This window comes from Manacus candei, unplaced genomic scaffold (assembly GCF_025592945.1).
Source record: "Manacus candei isolate 608988 ecotype Guabito, Panama unplaced genomic scaffold, ASM2559294v1 h1tg000014l, whole genome shotgun sequence".
Classification (NCBI taxonomy): domain Eukaryota; kingdom Metazoa; phylum Chordata; class Aves; order Passeriformes; family Pipridae; genus Manacus; species Manacus candei.
The window spans coordinates 54,116,702-54,130,980 of NW_026138062.1; the positions used below are offsets into that span (position 1 = coordinate 54,116,702).

The 14,279-nt window shown below is 50.7% G+C and overlaps 1 protein-coding gene across 1 annotated transcript; it reads left to right on the top strand.

Annotated features, from left to right (window-relative positions):
• The first annotated feature begins 396 nt into the window (after positions 1-396).
• Positions 397-6,568, top strand: NOP2 (NOP2 nucleolar protein). The gene is made up of 16 exons (XM_051780742.1): positions 397-584; positions 661-706; positions 783-874; positions 1,976-2,244; positions 2,513-2,556; positions 2,722-2,921; positions 3,723-3,922; positions 4,027-4,116; positions 4,196-4,283; positions 4,380-4,520; positions 4,692-4,831; positions 5,101-5,190; positions 5,469-5,591; positions 5,676-5,773; positions 5,871-6,001; positions 6,110-6,568. Exons 1-16 carry the CDS (start codon positions 479-481, stop codon positions 6,364-6,366), a joined length of 2,115 nt encoding a protein of 704 aa, XP_051636702.1. The 5' UTR covers positions 397-478; the 3' UTR covers positions 6,367-6,568.
• The last annotated feature ends 7,711 nt before the right edge of the window (positions 6,569-14,279 follow it).

A 14,279-nucleotide genomic window follows, 5' to 3' on the forward strand; every position in this document is an offset into this window, starting at 1 on the left:
TCCACCACCTCCTTGGGCAGCCCATTCCCCTATTAATCAACACCTTTCCACGAAGAAATTCCTCCTGATGTTCAACTTCCTCTCCGAGAGCAGGTTTTGTGATATCCCCCACCTCTGAATTCTTGTTTTCGCCTTGCCTATGGGCCACTCCCCTTCTCTGCTGCCTGCGTTTTCCGTGTTTACTCAGCCAAGCGCGTAAAGCAGCCTGCTGCCACCTGAGTGCCCCGGGAAGGGTGACTCTGCGCGGTGCCCGTTCCCGCCGGTGGTGGGATCCCCGCTCCCGGCAGCGCCGGCGCCTCCCACGTGTCCCGGGGGCGGGCGGGCGGTGCTGTGACGTTGCCGTGCGGGCCAATCAGCGCGCAGGAGCGGCGGCTCCGGCCAATGGGCGGTGCGGCGGCGTGCGCGTGCGCGGTGCGACGGGGAGCCCCGCACGTGCGGTGGCGGCGGTCGCGGAGCCGCGCGGAGAGCGGGCGCGGCCATGGGGCGGAAGCTCGATCCCACCAGGAAGGAGAAGCGCGGCCCCGGGCGTAAGGCCCGCAAGCAGCGCGGGGCCGAGGTGGAGCTGGCCCGCTTCCTGCCGCCAGGTAAGTCCGGCCCGAGCAGGCCCGCGGCCGCCCCACGGCGCCCGGGGCCGCCTGACCGCCGCGTGTCTTCCCGCAGAGCCGGAGACCGGCAGGAAGAAGCTCTCCAGTCACGGGAGAAAGAGGTGAGGGGGGCGGCCCGGCGGGGCGAGGGGAGCTGGGCCGGGCCGGGGCTGATCGCCGCTTCCCCTCCCGATCCAGGGCTGCGAAGAGGCGGCTGGGAGCGGGCAGTGGCCCGGCGGGGAAGAGGCCGCTCGGAGCAGGAGGAGGAGGAGGAGGGCGGGAGCCGGCAGGTGAGTGGGAGCGGGGTCCGAACCGGGGTGCCGGGCCCGTAGCCCATCTGTCCTGCTGCTCCCCGGGGTATCCCCACCACCACAGTCAGGCTGTGACCTCTTACGGCACGGGACAGGTGGAATTTCATTATTTTAAGTCATGAAGTCATAGAATATCCTGAGTTGGAAGGGACCCACAAGGATCATCGAGTACAACTCCTGGCCCAGACCGGACCGTCCCCAAGAATCACATCGTGTGGCTGAGAGCAGTGAACTCTGTAAGGCTTGGTTCTGTGACCGCTGCCCTCGGGAGCCTGTTCCCATGCCCAACCACCCTCTGGGTGAAGAACCTTTTCCTAATATCCAACCTAAACCTTCTCTGACACAACTTCAGGCCATTCCCTTGGGTCCTCTCACTGGTCACCGCAGAGAAGAGATCAATGCCTGTTTCTCCTCTTCCTCTCACAAGGAAGTTATAACTGCAGTAAAGTCTCCCCTCAGTCTCCTCCAGACTGAACAGACCAAGTGATCTCAGCTGCTCCTCATACGGCTTCCCCTCAAGGCCCTTCACCATCTTCATGGCCATCCCTTGGATGCTCTCTAATAGATAATAACAATGAATTCTACCTGATTTCTGGTGGTTGCCATGCCAGGCAGCAGTGCTGTCTGAAGAACTAGTAAAAGGTCTCTCTTCTGTGTGTTAAATCCGTTTCTGACTTATCCTCCCTTCACAGCAAGGTTATTGCAGGCCGGTTGTGTAGCTGAGGTTTTTAAATCGCTGTGTTATGCCCTGTGTAGCCCAGGAAGCTGTTGCAGTAGGAAGAAGGAAGGATAGACAAAGATTTGGGAAGGAGGGCACTGTAATATGTCAGAGGAAATACCATAAGAATTTTGTAGCAGTGCTTTAGTTGGGTAGTTCTAGTTAGATTTCCCTATGGTTTCACTAGGGGAAACATGAGAATATGCCCTTCTTTATGGTTGAGATTTGGAGAGCAAGCAGTCCCTTCCCTTGGACAAGCAGCTCAGGACTCAGATGAAGGCCTTTTTGTATAACAACTGGAAAAACAGAGCAGCTGCTTTTGGGAATAATCCATAATTTTTACCTGCTTTTTCTGTCCATAGTTAAAGAGCAGGTGTCCACACAGGAGAAATGTGCCGTAAAGGCAGCAGGACAAACCACTCGTGGCCGATCTGGCTTCAGTGATGACAATTCAAAATGGCTGGCTCCAGCCAAAGCCAAGAAAATCCGATCTAAAGGAAACCATGTGGAGTTATCCAGTGATGGTGAGGTGGAAGAGGGCAACTGGGAGATGGAGGAGGAGGAGGAGGAGGATGGGAGCAGCGAGGAGATGGTCGATGATTATGGTGCCTCATCATCAGAAGAAGAAGAGGTAGGAACTTTTTGCTCGTAATTCTACAAGGAATACTTGATGTTGCTGGCTGAAAGGACCCATCAGGCCTGGGGAAAAAGGATGGTTTTACTGGGGGGGGCAGGATGGTGAGGTAGTGGAGAGCTTTCCCCTTCTTCCTTTCAAAAGAACAATTTCAAGTTTAGTAGCATAACATTAAGTGCTTTTGTTTGTTGTCCTTTTTAAACAGAGCAAGTGGGAAGTAAGGGGGCAACTGTGGATGCTTCATTAATCTTTTGTCTCTGTTTAGTTGCTGCCTATTGAAAAAGCTGCCCTGAAGCAGAAGCCTGACAGGTGAGGATATGAGAACATCACCAGGCTCCAGAGCCTTCCCTGGCTAGATGAGGAGCCTGTGTTGTTTATTCTTCCACCCTTTCTGCCATCTAAGAAGTGGTAGTTGTGAAGTGTCTGTGTGATTCTCTCCTTGTGCAAAGCATCTGTCCCATTCTTTGTCCTTAGGGAAGGCCTCAGTGAAGATGACAGTGAAGAGGAAGAGGAGGGGGAGGAGGAGGAGGAGGAAGAGGAGGAGGAAGAGGCAGCAGAGACAACAGGCAGACAGAAAATGGGACAGAAGGAGGAAGAGAACCCAGATCTGCAGCTCAACCTAGATATAGATGAACAATTTAAACTGCCATCTAATGAAGAGATTGAAAAAGAGAATATCCTTTTTATCTGTGACATCCATAAGCCATAGGCATGCAGCACGGGGCCTGGATACAATCAAAGAGCTTCACTTGGACTTTTATCATGCATATTGCTTAGCAAGAGGGTTTGTGCGTGACAATGTATTTTTAGATGAGCTGTCCTAATAGATAGTATATAATGCTGTGCTTCTGTACAGCACAGTTATGAAATCTGTTACACCCTATATGGAGCTTGGAGCCTGTCCTAATTTCTTTTCTAGTCCTAAATACATATAGATATCTTATCACGTAGTTTGTTCCTCTCTACCCTGATTTGCCTGGCAGGTGTTTGTGTAACCCATTCCTAGAGCCTCTGATGACAGCAATTCCAGCATCCAAAGTGCTTGCTCCTGGACTTTGGTGATTTTAATTTCCTACCTCCCAGTACAATTTAATCCTGTCTCTTCTCGTTCCCCTCTGTATCCCTTGGTTGCCCTTGGGGAACTTCTAGTCTCCTTTCTGATACAGATAACGTTTTCACTATTAAAAGACTTCTTTTGTTGGATCTTTTTATTTTTCCTATTCTTTTTCTGTTTATCTAAAAGTAACCAACCCAATTCTTTTAAACACCTTGTAGTCCTGCCTTGGGAACTTTTTTGTCCAGTTCCATCCTTTGATTCCCTGCTCTGCTGAGTTCTGCTGAGAGGGTGTATTCCCACAAAGCCTTTCTGGCACATGTGCTGTTGTGGTGCGCGAGTCCTGCACGACTCATTGTACTTGTAAAGAGCCTCTGTGAGAGTTTCGTGTCTGTTCGTGATTCCTTAATGGTTTTCCCACCTGCTGAGCCGCCCGACCTGCACGTCATTCACCAGCGCATCAAGGGCAACATGGAGGTGCTGCAGGACTTCGTGGTGAGGCGGGAGGAGGGACGCACGCGGCAGGAGTACTTGGCGTTGCTGCGCCGGGACATGGCTGCCTACTATTCCTACAGTGATTTCCTGCTCATGAAGCTCATGGACATCTTCCCACTCCCTGAGGTGGGATCCTGCCCTTCCCATAGCTTTGTTGACTGGTGAGGATTTGGCTGCCTCCCTGGGTCTTCATTTTTTTGTCCGTATTCTCTGCCCCTTCTTTCACCCAGCTGATAAACTTCCTGGAAGCCAATGAGGTTCCCCGCCCTGTGACTATTCGCACCAACACACTGAAGACACGGCGACGGGACCTGGCACAGGTGAGCAGGAACCAGGGGTTGTCTCCTGCACCTCCTGTCACAGGAAGCGGTGTTTCAGTCCCTTCTCCTTGTCTTGCAGGCTCTGATCAACCGTGGCGTGAATCTTGATCCCTTGGGGAAGTGGTCGAAAACAGGACTTGTTATTTATGACTCCTCTGTGCCCATCGGTGAGATCACCCTTCCAGCTGTAGGGCCGAGCTGACCCGCTCTGGCTTCCCTTTCTATCATGTGTCATCTTCTTTTGTTCTGCCTTCCTTGCTCAGGTGCCACCCCTGAGTATCTGGCTGGACACTACATGCTGCAAGGAGCCTCCAGTCTTCTCCCTGTCATGGCTCTGGCTCCACAGGAGAACGAGCGCATCCTGGATATGTGCTGTGCCCCAGGAGGCAAGACCAGCTACATAGGTACCGCCCTGGAGCCTTGGGAGGGATGCTCTGTGATGAGTTTCCACTGGTCTATACAGAAATGGGAAATAGAGGGGGACTGAATTTAAGGAAAGGAGGGGGTAGCAGTCCCTACAGACCAAAGCGTGGGAGGTTTGCAGCCCCTTGCTGATGTGTTTTGCCCTCTGTCAGCTCAGCTTATGAAGAACACAGGTATGATCTTGGCCAACGACAGCAATGCCGAGCGGCTGCGCAGTGTGGTAGGGAATCTGCATCGGCTGGGAGTCACCAACACTGTCGTGAGTAACTGCGATGGACGCCAGTTCCCCAAGGTATGCTCCTGCCTGTTTTGAGGTGTCTTTACCATGCTTACCTAGACCTGTTGTGATGTCCCCTTAGTAAAGCTGTGTTCTCCAAAGTCACAAGAGGATGAGCAGAGCTGCTGGGGAGTGTGTTTGGTATTTGAAACGGAGGCAGGAAGATGGACAGGGAGGAGGGAGGAATCTTTCCTGCCTTCCTAGTCTTCTGGTTCCTGTTCTAGTCTTGGTCTTGTTCTGAGTCCCCACTGTGAGTGTAATTCCAAATGTACTTCTGCCTGTAGGTGCTTGGAGGGTTTGACCGTGTCTTGCTTGATGCTCCTTGTAGCGGAACAGGTGTCATTTCCAAGGATCCTGCTGTCAAAACCAACAAGGTGAGTGACCAGTGGGGACTCAAGGATGAGTCATGAGAGGAAGGACTTTGGGACAGCTTTTTTCTTGAGAGATGCCTGCAATAGAGACACTGATTTTTCCATCTCTTTCCTATTCTGTGTGTCATACCAGAGCTAGTTTTTTGAGATTAGTTCTGCAGAAGATTCCAGAATCTTCTATGTCATGTGTGCTTTGTTCTCCTGTCATGTCTTCCATCCACAGTAGAGGCCTGGGGTTCTTCCTCATGCCTCTGGCATCCTGACCTGTCTTTCTCTTACAGGATGAGAAAGACATCTTGCGCTGTGCTCACCTGCAGAAGGAGCTGATTCTTAGCGCTATAGATTCAGTCAATGCTGCCTCAGAGACAGGGGGCTACATTGTCTACTGCACTTGCTCCATCATGGTAAGTCCCTTCCACGCTCTCCTGCGGTCACCTCACCCTCAGGGGACTGGTGAGTTTTGGATCCTAATGCTTAGCCCCTGGCAGGTGGAGGAGAACGAGTGGGTTGTGGATTATGCCCTGAAGAAACGCAACGTCCGTTTGGTGGCCACGGGCCTGGACTTTGGCAAGGAAGGCTTCACCAGGTGCGTGTCAGGTCACAAGCTGCACAGGTGACTGTTCCCTAGTGGCCAGGCTTGAGCAGAGGTATTCTATCAGTTCTTACCCCACTTCCTCCCCCAGGTTCAAGGACCGTCGCTTCCACCCCTCCCTCAAGTCTACGCGGCGTTTTTATCCCCACACACACAATATGGATGGGTTCTTCATTGCCAAATTCAAGAAATTCTCTAATGCCATACCCCAGGCACAGAAAGGTAATGTAGTGCTGGAACTTGGCTGAGTTGCCCAGGGCTGCTCTCACATGCTCCTTCCCCTGCAAAAGCCATGGGGATGCTTCTTACAGTGCCTTTCTCTCCTTTCAGATGAAGAACCTGCTGCAGAAGCAGCAACTCTGTCTGCTGTCCCTGAGACTGTTGTGGAACCTCCACCAAAAAAGAAGAAACTTGAGGGATCAAAAGCTGACAAAGAGCAGAAGCTGCCACAACCAACTTTGAAGAAGAAACATTCATTGCAGGCACAGAGGAGACCCTTAAAGGCTGTCCGGCCTTCTCCCAAAATGATGCGTCCTAAAATCCCTACCAGGAAGAAGAAACATAGAGTGAAACCGAATGGACAGTGAAAGGAACTGCTTTTCCAGGTGTTGGTCCCTTCCTCAGAGAGCAAAGGCTGCTGCAGCTATGTGTGTACCACCACTGTGCTACTCTGTGCAGATCATCTCTGCAGCTCTGGACACCTGGGACAGCGATAGCCTCCTTTGCTCCTTTCCCTCTGCATCAAGGACTGATGCACGGACCCATTAAAAGTTTTATATTCTTGCTCAAGTCTTGTCCTTTTCCCTTAAACATGGAGTACATTCTGAAACATTCTCTTGAGCAGGGAATTCTGCCATGTCCCCCCTTACTCTCCTTCCACTCCATGCTGATGCCCTGGCATTTTTGGTGTCTGTCCTTATCCCCTGCGATGTGGATGTTTGTGAAGAAGCAGTGGGAGTTGAAATCCTAGCTCCCTGCAGGAAGGCTGTATTATGTGGTGCCTGTCCAGCTGAGTGTGTTGTCAGGCTGGAGCTCCTAGGCACTGGTCCTATGCTGTTCCCTAGTTCCCCATTGTCACTAAGTGCTACCAGTTCACTGTTGTGACTGTCCCCATTTCACCCTTTTGCTGGTCCCCAGCAGTCTCTTGGTTCTTGGCCTCCCAGACTGGAGCAGGGATCGCTGTTGGTTCTGGAGCTGTACAGTCATGTTTCTTTTTGCTTGTTTGTTTACACAAATGTGGCTGTTTCTCCTCAAGACATACCAAACAGTGGTCTGGGCTGTTTCTATTTAAACATCACCCTAGGTCCCTTTCTGTTGTCAGTGTGAGGAATATTCTCTTTGGTTCTTGTCTCCAGTGAATAAATCTTTTTCTAGAGACAATTCCTTAATAGTAAGTTTTCTAAGTGTGCTTAGAAAAGTCTTTTGTTCTACCACAGCGTGCATGGAGTTGGGTGTGTAACAGACCTGAGGCATATCTCGTTTCTGTAATTCTCTCACTAGCGCAGCCCACAGAAGGCTTTACCTTGATTTTTTTTTCCTTGCCAAGCTTTGAGTTCATGGGAGAACTTGAGCTGTTTCAGTGTTTGGTGTTAAGGACAGCTGAATGCAGTGGGCTGTAAGACCTAGGGAATTTTTCTGTCCTGGTCTGCTATGCTACATGTGAGACTGCAGCTTTCCCATGTTACCAGGTTCAGCAAGTGGTTCAGAACCCCTGTCAGACACACACATGCACTACTGATGCAAGCTGGCACAGACCAATGAGCAGAAACTGAGGAAAACTACTGTGGTGAGTACCCAGGGAAACAGACAGCACTCATAAAGCATGAATAACAAAAGAGGCCTAACCCTGTTCTTAATCCCTGGCCCATGAAACTTAGACCATACCTAGTGGATTGTCTGCCCTCACTTTCATGGGTTGCTGGTAGCTGGTCCTCAGACCTCTTTTCCTACTTCCAGGCTAGTCCAGGTTGCAGTGAGCTAACACATCACCAACGTGCATACGTGCAGAGGAAACAGCTGGGATTAGTTTAATACAAGGCCAGGACAGATGGTGGTAATCAGGAGCAGGGCTCAGCCAGAGGGGCATGCTGACCAGCAGCCATTCTCTGTGTGACTGGCTCCTTCTATTTATTCCTTGTCTCCATTTCCCATTTCCCATATTCACTTCTCCCTGATTTAGCTTGATGCCTCCCTTTCCCCTCCTTCAATCCTTCCCCAAAACATCCCATAGTAAGTTTTCCTCCCATAATCTTCCTTAACACGTTGCATGATAAAGTTTACACAGTCACACACCCTCAAACAGCCCATCATAAATTTGCTCCTTCCCACGAAGCTCATGATAAAACTGCCTTTTTATCAGTTGCAAAGTTTCTGGCTGAAGCTCTTCAAGGTTGCATTTGAGTGGTTCCTGTAGTGGTTCAATCTCTGTGTCTCAGGAGTCCTGGTCTTTGTTGCAGCCCTGGTTATCTTGCGCTTTTTAGGGTTTGTCTATCTGTGTATTTCATTTACTATAACTCTGGTTGGGGGGGTGGGGCTGACTGTCGTTTTGTATTGAATAGCCATTAAACAAATATCTTTGTAGTTGAATATTACTTTTTTCCCATGCTTCCCAGTGAATTAGGGCAGAGAGGAGCCTCTGAATGCAACTGTCTCAATCCAGCTTTGTGTGGTGAGGTCTGGGTTGCCAGATATATGAGGGAAGTTTTCTGGTGTCTTTCAGAATAATTAAATAAATGCTGAAAGAGAAGAAATTATTGCTTCAATACTGCATTTCTAGTGCCCCCCATCTGAATAAAGATTGTAAAACTGGGAAATGTTCAGAGAGGACAAATACATCCTAAGTTATGGAATGGTTTCAGTGGAAGAAACAACTAGAGCCTCTTAGAGCCTGGAAAAAAGACCACGTGGAAAGAACTGATATTACAGTGTGTAAAGTTGTTAGTGGCGTGGAGAAGATGCACAGAGAACAACTGCTTGCTCTTTTCCAACGAACACAAAAAATGAAAACCCTAGGGTCCATCAAATGCACCAAAAGTATAGGTAGCCATGAAACTCCTTTCTGCAGGATACAGTGGATGTTAGCAACTTATACAGGTTGAAAACCCAGCTGTATGCACAAGGAAAAATGGTTTTTGTAATGGTTGGTAAACACAACTGACTCAGTACATCCACAAGCTGTGAACTGCTAAAGCCTGGAGAGCGTTGTGAGGAGGGATCACTGCCCACTTACCCTGGTCACAAACTCCTCTGTCCTCATCCTGCACTGGAAACTGGTATCTGGGCTTAGATGGACTATGGGTCTGCCCCAGCTTTGTGGCTCTTGCATCCCTGGGAGGTGGTCCCACTGCTGTGCCTGCTCCTCGGTGCACTCAAGGTTGAGTCCTGAGTGCTGCCTGGCACCTCGTTTCCCTCAGCTGGGCCCTTGCCACAAAAAGCTTTGCACTGCGTGTGGGAACAGGAGCTTCCAGGTAGTCTGAATCTTGCCTCTTCTCCTCCAGCCTTTTTTTCCAGTTCTAGGTTTCCCCTTTTAAGGAGTGATGAAATACAGGATTTTAGCATACAAGTCAAAACTCAAACCATATGGCAATCTTCCAGCTACAGGGCAACTTGTACCTGGAAGGGCTTTTACCTCTGGCCAGCCATGGGTCTGTCCTTTCGGGAGCGATGCTAACCTGTCCCACTTTGCTGCTGCTGCCTGTCAAGATCTCTACGCTAACCTGCAGTCTTGGCTTGAGAATCAGTTTATCTTGATAACCCCAGCAGCAGGGAGAGAATGCTCGTGGTTGGGATCCCAACATAACTGGTTTCTAGTGGATCTCCAAATTATGTCAATCACCTCTGAAAGGTGGGAACAGCTGCTGGCTTAGCTGTGTCAATAAAACTTCCTTCTTGCTGAGCATCGTTCCATTCTCTTGGCATGCCTTCTGTTATAGCTGGGAAGAGATAGGGGAGATTTTCAGCTCTCTTTGGTGGTTTGCTCCTCTTCTGTTCTTTATTTCAGCCATTATAGTTATCACTGCTCAGAGAGGTAATGTTGAGTGTGGCATTGAAATGCTGCCATCGAGCTTCAGAGGCGGTACTGGGGAGGCAACAGCTGGGGATGAAGCTTGGTGGCTTCCCTCTGCTTTCTGGTACAAGGCTGCTGGTCACATTAGACTTGTGTTTGCAGCTGCCTTGTTACTGTAGGAATCTTTTGTTACCTGAAAGCTGAGATTTCTGGAAAACGTGACTGCTGGATCACCTTTCAGTACCTTCCTTTAATGTATTTTAGTATCTGAAAGCTGCTGATAATGTGGCTTGTGAGAGCTGAGGCAGAGCAAAGCAAGAACTGAGGCAAAGCAAAGACTGAAAGCAGATCTGAGGGGTAAAAACGCTGTCATAAATTAAAAGCTGGTTGGGAGAAGTCAGCATAATGTGTCATGATATCTGTTCCACTGTACTGTGCACAATCCTTCTCCCCAAACAGAGAGTCTATTGGAGAAGCCTTATCAGGATACAATGAAGACGGCCAGCCAGCAGCTCCTGCCTGCCAGGCTCCGGAGTGCTGCCAGCTCACCTCTGCAAGACAGGAGGGAGAGGTAGGGCACTGTGCTGCTGCACCTTTGGCGTGTTAGAAGGCAAACAAAAACTTCTGGGGACAGTGGTGCATAATGGAAAGAAGAGACTCGAGCAGCACTGTGTGTCGGTCACTAATTCCAGTGATGTCATATGCTGTAATGTCTGTTCTATGCTGGGCAGGCAGCCTGCGGTTGTATTGTCTCGTGTCTGGATGTATCCACAGGAAGGCACTGAAATCCCACACTGCACGTTTCAGAGACTTGGGTGTAAAATTTGTATCTCTGAGCACACACTGTATTATACATAACACCCACGGATACATACACTTTTGTAGGGGCTGAATCCACAAATGACCAAGGTCCCATCAGCAGGCTTTGCTCCCCCAGGCTGTCCATCTCTGCTAGGGAGGATACAGAGAGCTCCCAAAGAGGTTGTCTCCAAGTCCCACCTGCGTGATGGAATCAGTGGGGAACTGCTGAGAAGGTAAGGTCAATTAGGCCCTGGGCTCTTGGCTGTAGCGCCTAGAACTGCCTTCACATGAAGACCTGCCTCCAAAACTCCCTCCTGGACTGGTGGTTTTTAGAAGAAAATCCCTTCCCTCCTTTGCCATTAGACATGTATTATTCTGTGTGTTGGTAACTCTGGCGATCACCCAGCTGCTGTTCCTCTGTGCCAATTTATTCACATTTGCACCCAAATCCAGGCAGCTGACAGGGCTGATGGCTTTGCTAGGCAGCTAGGTACCCAAAAGTTGTGTGTTCATTGCAGCATCTGCCTCTGGTTGTGGATAGAAGCAATTTTAGGGGTCAGACTTGGAGAGTTTACACTGAAACGTTCCAGCAGTGTGGTGCAAGGGAGAAGGTACCACTGAGGTACTCAGAGGGAAGGAGAGCAGGGAGATGAGGTATAGACACACTGATGAGATGTAGCCTTAAAAGAAAGAGCCTCCATGAAAGCTGTGGAGCTAATTTGAACAGGTTTCACCTATGAAGCACATTTGCAAGGAGGATGCATTAGCTAGCAAGAGGTTCTGAGATCTGGGAGAGCAGGAGCATCGCAACGTGGCAATGGATGTTATAGCTAGGCAAATCCAAATGAGGCATGTGATTTTAATAGGGCATTAGCCACCTGGGGAATCTACCTTCATTTTTCCACAGACGCTAATGGTAGAAGCTCAATCTCTTTTTACTGTGCTGTCAGCAATTAGAGACACAGTCCCACACAATTACTTGACCTGAGCTACAAAAATTTGCACTATCTGTTTTGCACAGGGTCAGAAAAAGCAATGCTTCTTTCTTGGCCTTAAAATCCGTGGAAGTAAGATAAACATCAGCATGTTTGTGAATAAGTGTATATTTTTACAATGGCTACAGGGATGATTTTAAGAGCTGTGGTGAGGAGCTCTGCATGTCAGCAGGTATGGTCCAGCAGTGCCACTGCTGCCCCTGAGCTGATAAAGTGGGGGCGGAAGCTGGAGAGGTGCTTTCTAGGTGAACAAAGAAGGGAAGATGAGGAGAAGGAACTCTTGTGCTGCAGTGAGATTGAGGTCCAGTGGAGGGGTGCTGTGGTCCCCTGGGTAGCAGGATTTTCTCTAGGTTCTGGGCTTCCTCAGGAGTGACTAAAGTTGGCCCTTTGCCCTAGCCATCTTCTGTGTCAGTAGGAATCCTTTACTCAGCAAGTATCCCAAGCAAGGGAAGTCAGAAAAAAAAGGAGGCTCCATACTGCCCTGTCATTTCCAAGAGACAGCAGGAGTGTTGGTGGGAAGAGGTGCTGTAGGTCTGTAGCTCCATCCCTGCTTGTACACAGGACTGCCCCAGCACTAGGTCACATCGCTGTGGATTTGCATAGCTGAGCCCTGAGAACCACCACGGATGGAGATCCCACCACCTGCTCCAGCACTGTGCTAGCCTCCTGGTGGAAAAGCTTTCCCTGATGGATGGCAATGCCTTCCTTCACTGGCATTTCATTAATCATCTCCGTGTGCCAGGTTTCCCTATCAGGACAGGAGCAGGCCAAGCAGAGCTTGGGAAAGCACTTGCTCCACGGTTTGTGGCATTGCTCTTGCCTGTGCTCCCTGCTGGCTGCATGCAGCAGCAGATCACCCCTGCCTGACCCTGCTCACCTGGGTGCAACAGGTATGGAGGGGTAAAATCAGGAGTGTGTGCAAGAGGAGGATGCTGGCAGAAAAGGCAGGCTGCCAGGCGTGCAGGCAGGCTGTGGCAGCCTGGGGGGCGGGTGAAGGGACGTCAGTGACTGTTAAATGGGCATGTGCTGGGAGGTCTCCGAGCTGGAGCTGCCACCGCTGCTTCAAAACAAGCTTCTTGACTGGGATCCCTTTTGTCCACCTGTCCTTCTCTTTTCCCTGGCTGTTCATTCGGTAGTATTGCTGCTGGGCATATGGTTCCCTACTGTCTGCTGTTTCAGTGCTGGTGTTTGGAAGATGGGGATCTCTTGTGCCTGTCCGTGAGGAAAGCCCTCCTGCCCTCCTCTCCCTTGACAAAAGCACTGTGTGCCACAGCTCAGCCTCTCTGGTCAGAGGAAGAGCAAGGGAACAGCTACTTAAGAAGAGGAAAAATGTTAAAAAAAGGAGGTGACAGAGAAGGAAAGCTCACTTCATTTCCCAACCTAACCGCATCTGGGAGGGACCAAAATCCAGTTATGAGTTCCAGCGGTCATGAGTGCGCCAGGGAGGATGCAGTCAGGTTAGTGGTGGGATAGGAGGTAGTATAAATGCAACTGGGGGCTGCTGTGGGGAGCCTAGAGGCATGGACAGGACAGGGGAGACAGGCAGGTCAGAAGACATAAGTGATACTGGACACAGCGAGGCAGGAGAAGGAAACAAATTTGATTTAGCCTGCTCCCAGGCCAGGAAGGCAGAAGAGTAATGGAGGGATGGAGGACACCTGTAACCCTGAAGGAGAGGCAGCAGGGAACATGCAATAGGCAGACTCGGTCAAGACTCAAAAAGCCAGCCATCTTCAGTGGGGCTGGTAAGTCTCTGGAAGTGTGGATTCAGTCATACCTTGGATCCCAATGGGAGGGCTGCAGCACACCACCGTACTGGAGCACGCCCACTCCTTCCACAGAGCTCAATGTAGTGTGGTGCTGGTCATCTCCCCTAATTCAAACCCACTGCTCGCTCACCCCTTGCTGATGGCTCAGCTGAGACCTCAGAGGCCACGTAGCTCAAGTGCCACACTCGGCTCAGGTCTGCAGTGGAAGTCTTGGGGCAACTGGCCAGGAGCACACAGACATCAAGGGAACACAGGTGTCCATAAATGGATAACAGGGTGAGGGGCGATGCCAGTGCTTTTCTCGATATTGACCTGGGGTTGGGGTCAGGGAGGGAGAGACTGTAAGGAAAGACCTAAAGAAGGCTAAAATATGGGGCACGATATAAGACCCGAGGCTGCTCTGTGAGCAAGGAAGAAGGAAGCCAGTTGCAAGCCAAGCACGATATCTGAGAGGCTGGCTGCCTCCACACAGCCTCCTCTGCCCTCTGGCTCGCCATTATCCAGTGGCAGCTCTCCGTAGGCGGGCTGCTGGCAGAGCAGGGGCAAGGCTGCCTTGTGGGGCTCCAGTAAGCATAAGGAGAGGGCTTCGGGAGTGCAGAGAGAAAGTTATGCCCTCTTTAAGGGAAGCAGCCCTGGGGAAAGCACTAAATTCTATGCAATGCGAATAAAAAAAAAAATAAAAAGGAAGAGACAGAGGCACCCTGTGCTGTTGCTGGGCTGATGACGGGAATTAGTACCCGGCGGGACTTAGCTAGCGGTGCTGGAGCGGGACTTTCCCCCGGGATCGTGCCCGCCGGATCCTGCCGGACCCCGCCGCATCCCTTCGCCCCGGGGCGCCCCGAAACCTTCCGGGAAGCCGAGCCGCCCCCTCCTTCCGCGGGGCTCGGGGGCCGGGTGAGGAAAGGGAGGTTCTGCCGTGTCCCCTCCTC

Coding starts and splice junctions, on each gene's coding strand:
- NOP2 (XM_051780742.1), top strand. CDS start 479: ATGGGGCGGAAGCTCGATCCCACCAGGAAGGAGAAGCGCGGCCCCGGG. Junction 4,521..4,691: donor AGGCAAGACCAGCTACATAG/GTACCGCCCTGG, acceptor GCCCTCTGTCAG/CTCAGCTTATGAAGAACACA. Junction 4,832..5,100: donor ATGGACGCCAGTTCCCCAAG/GTATGCTCCTGC, acceptor TTCTGCCTGTAG/GTGCTTGGAGGGTTTGACCG.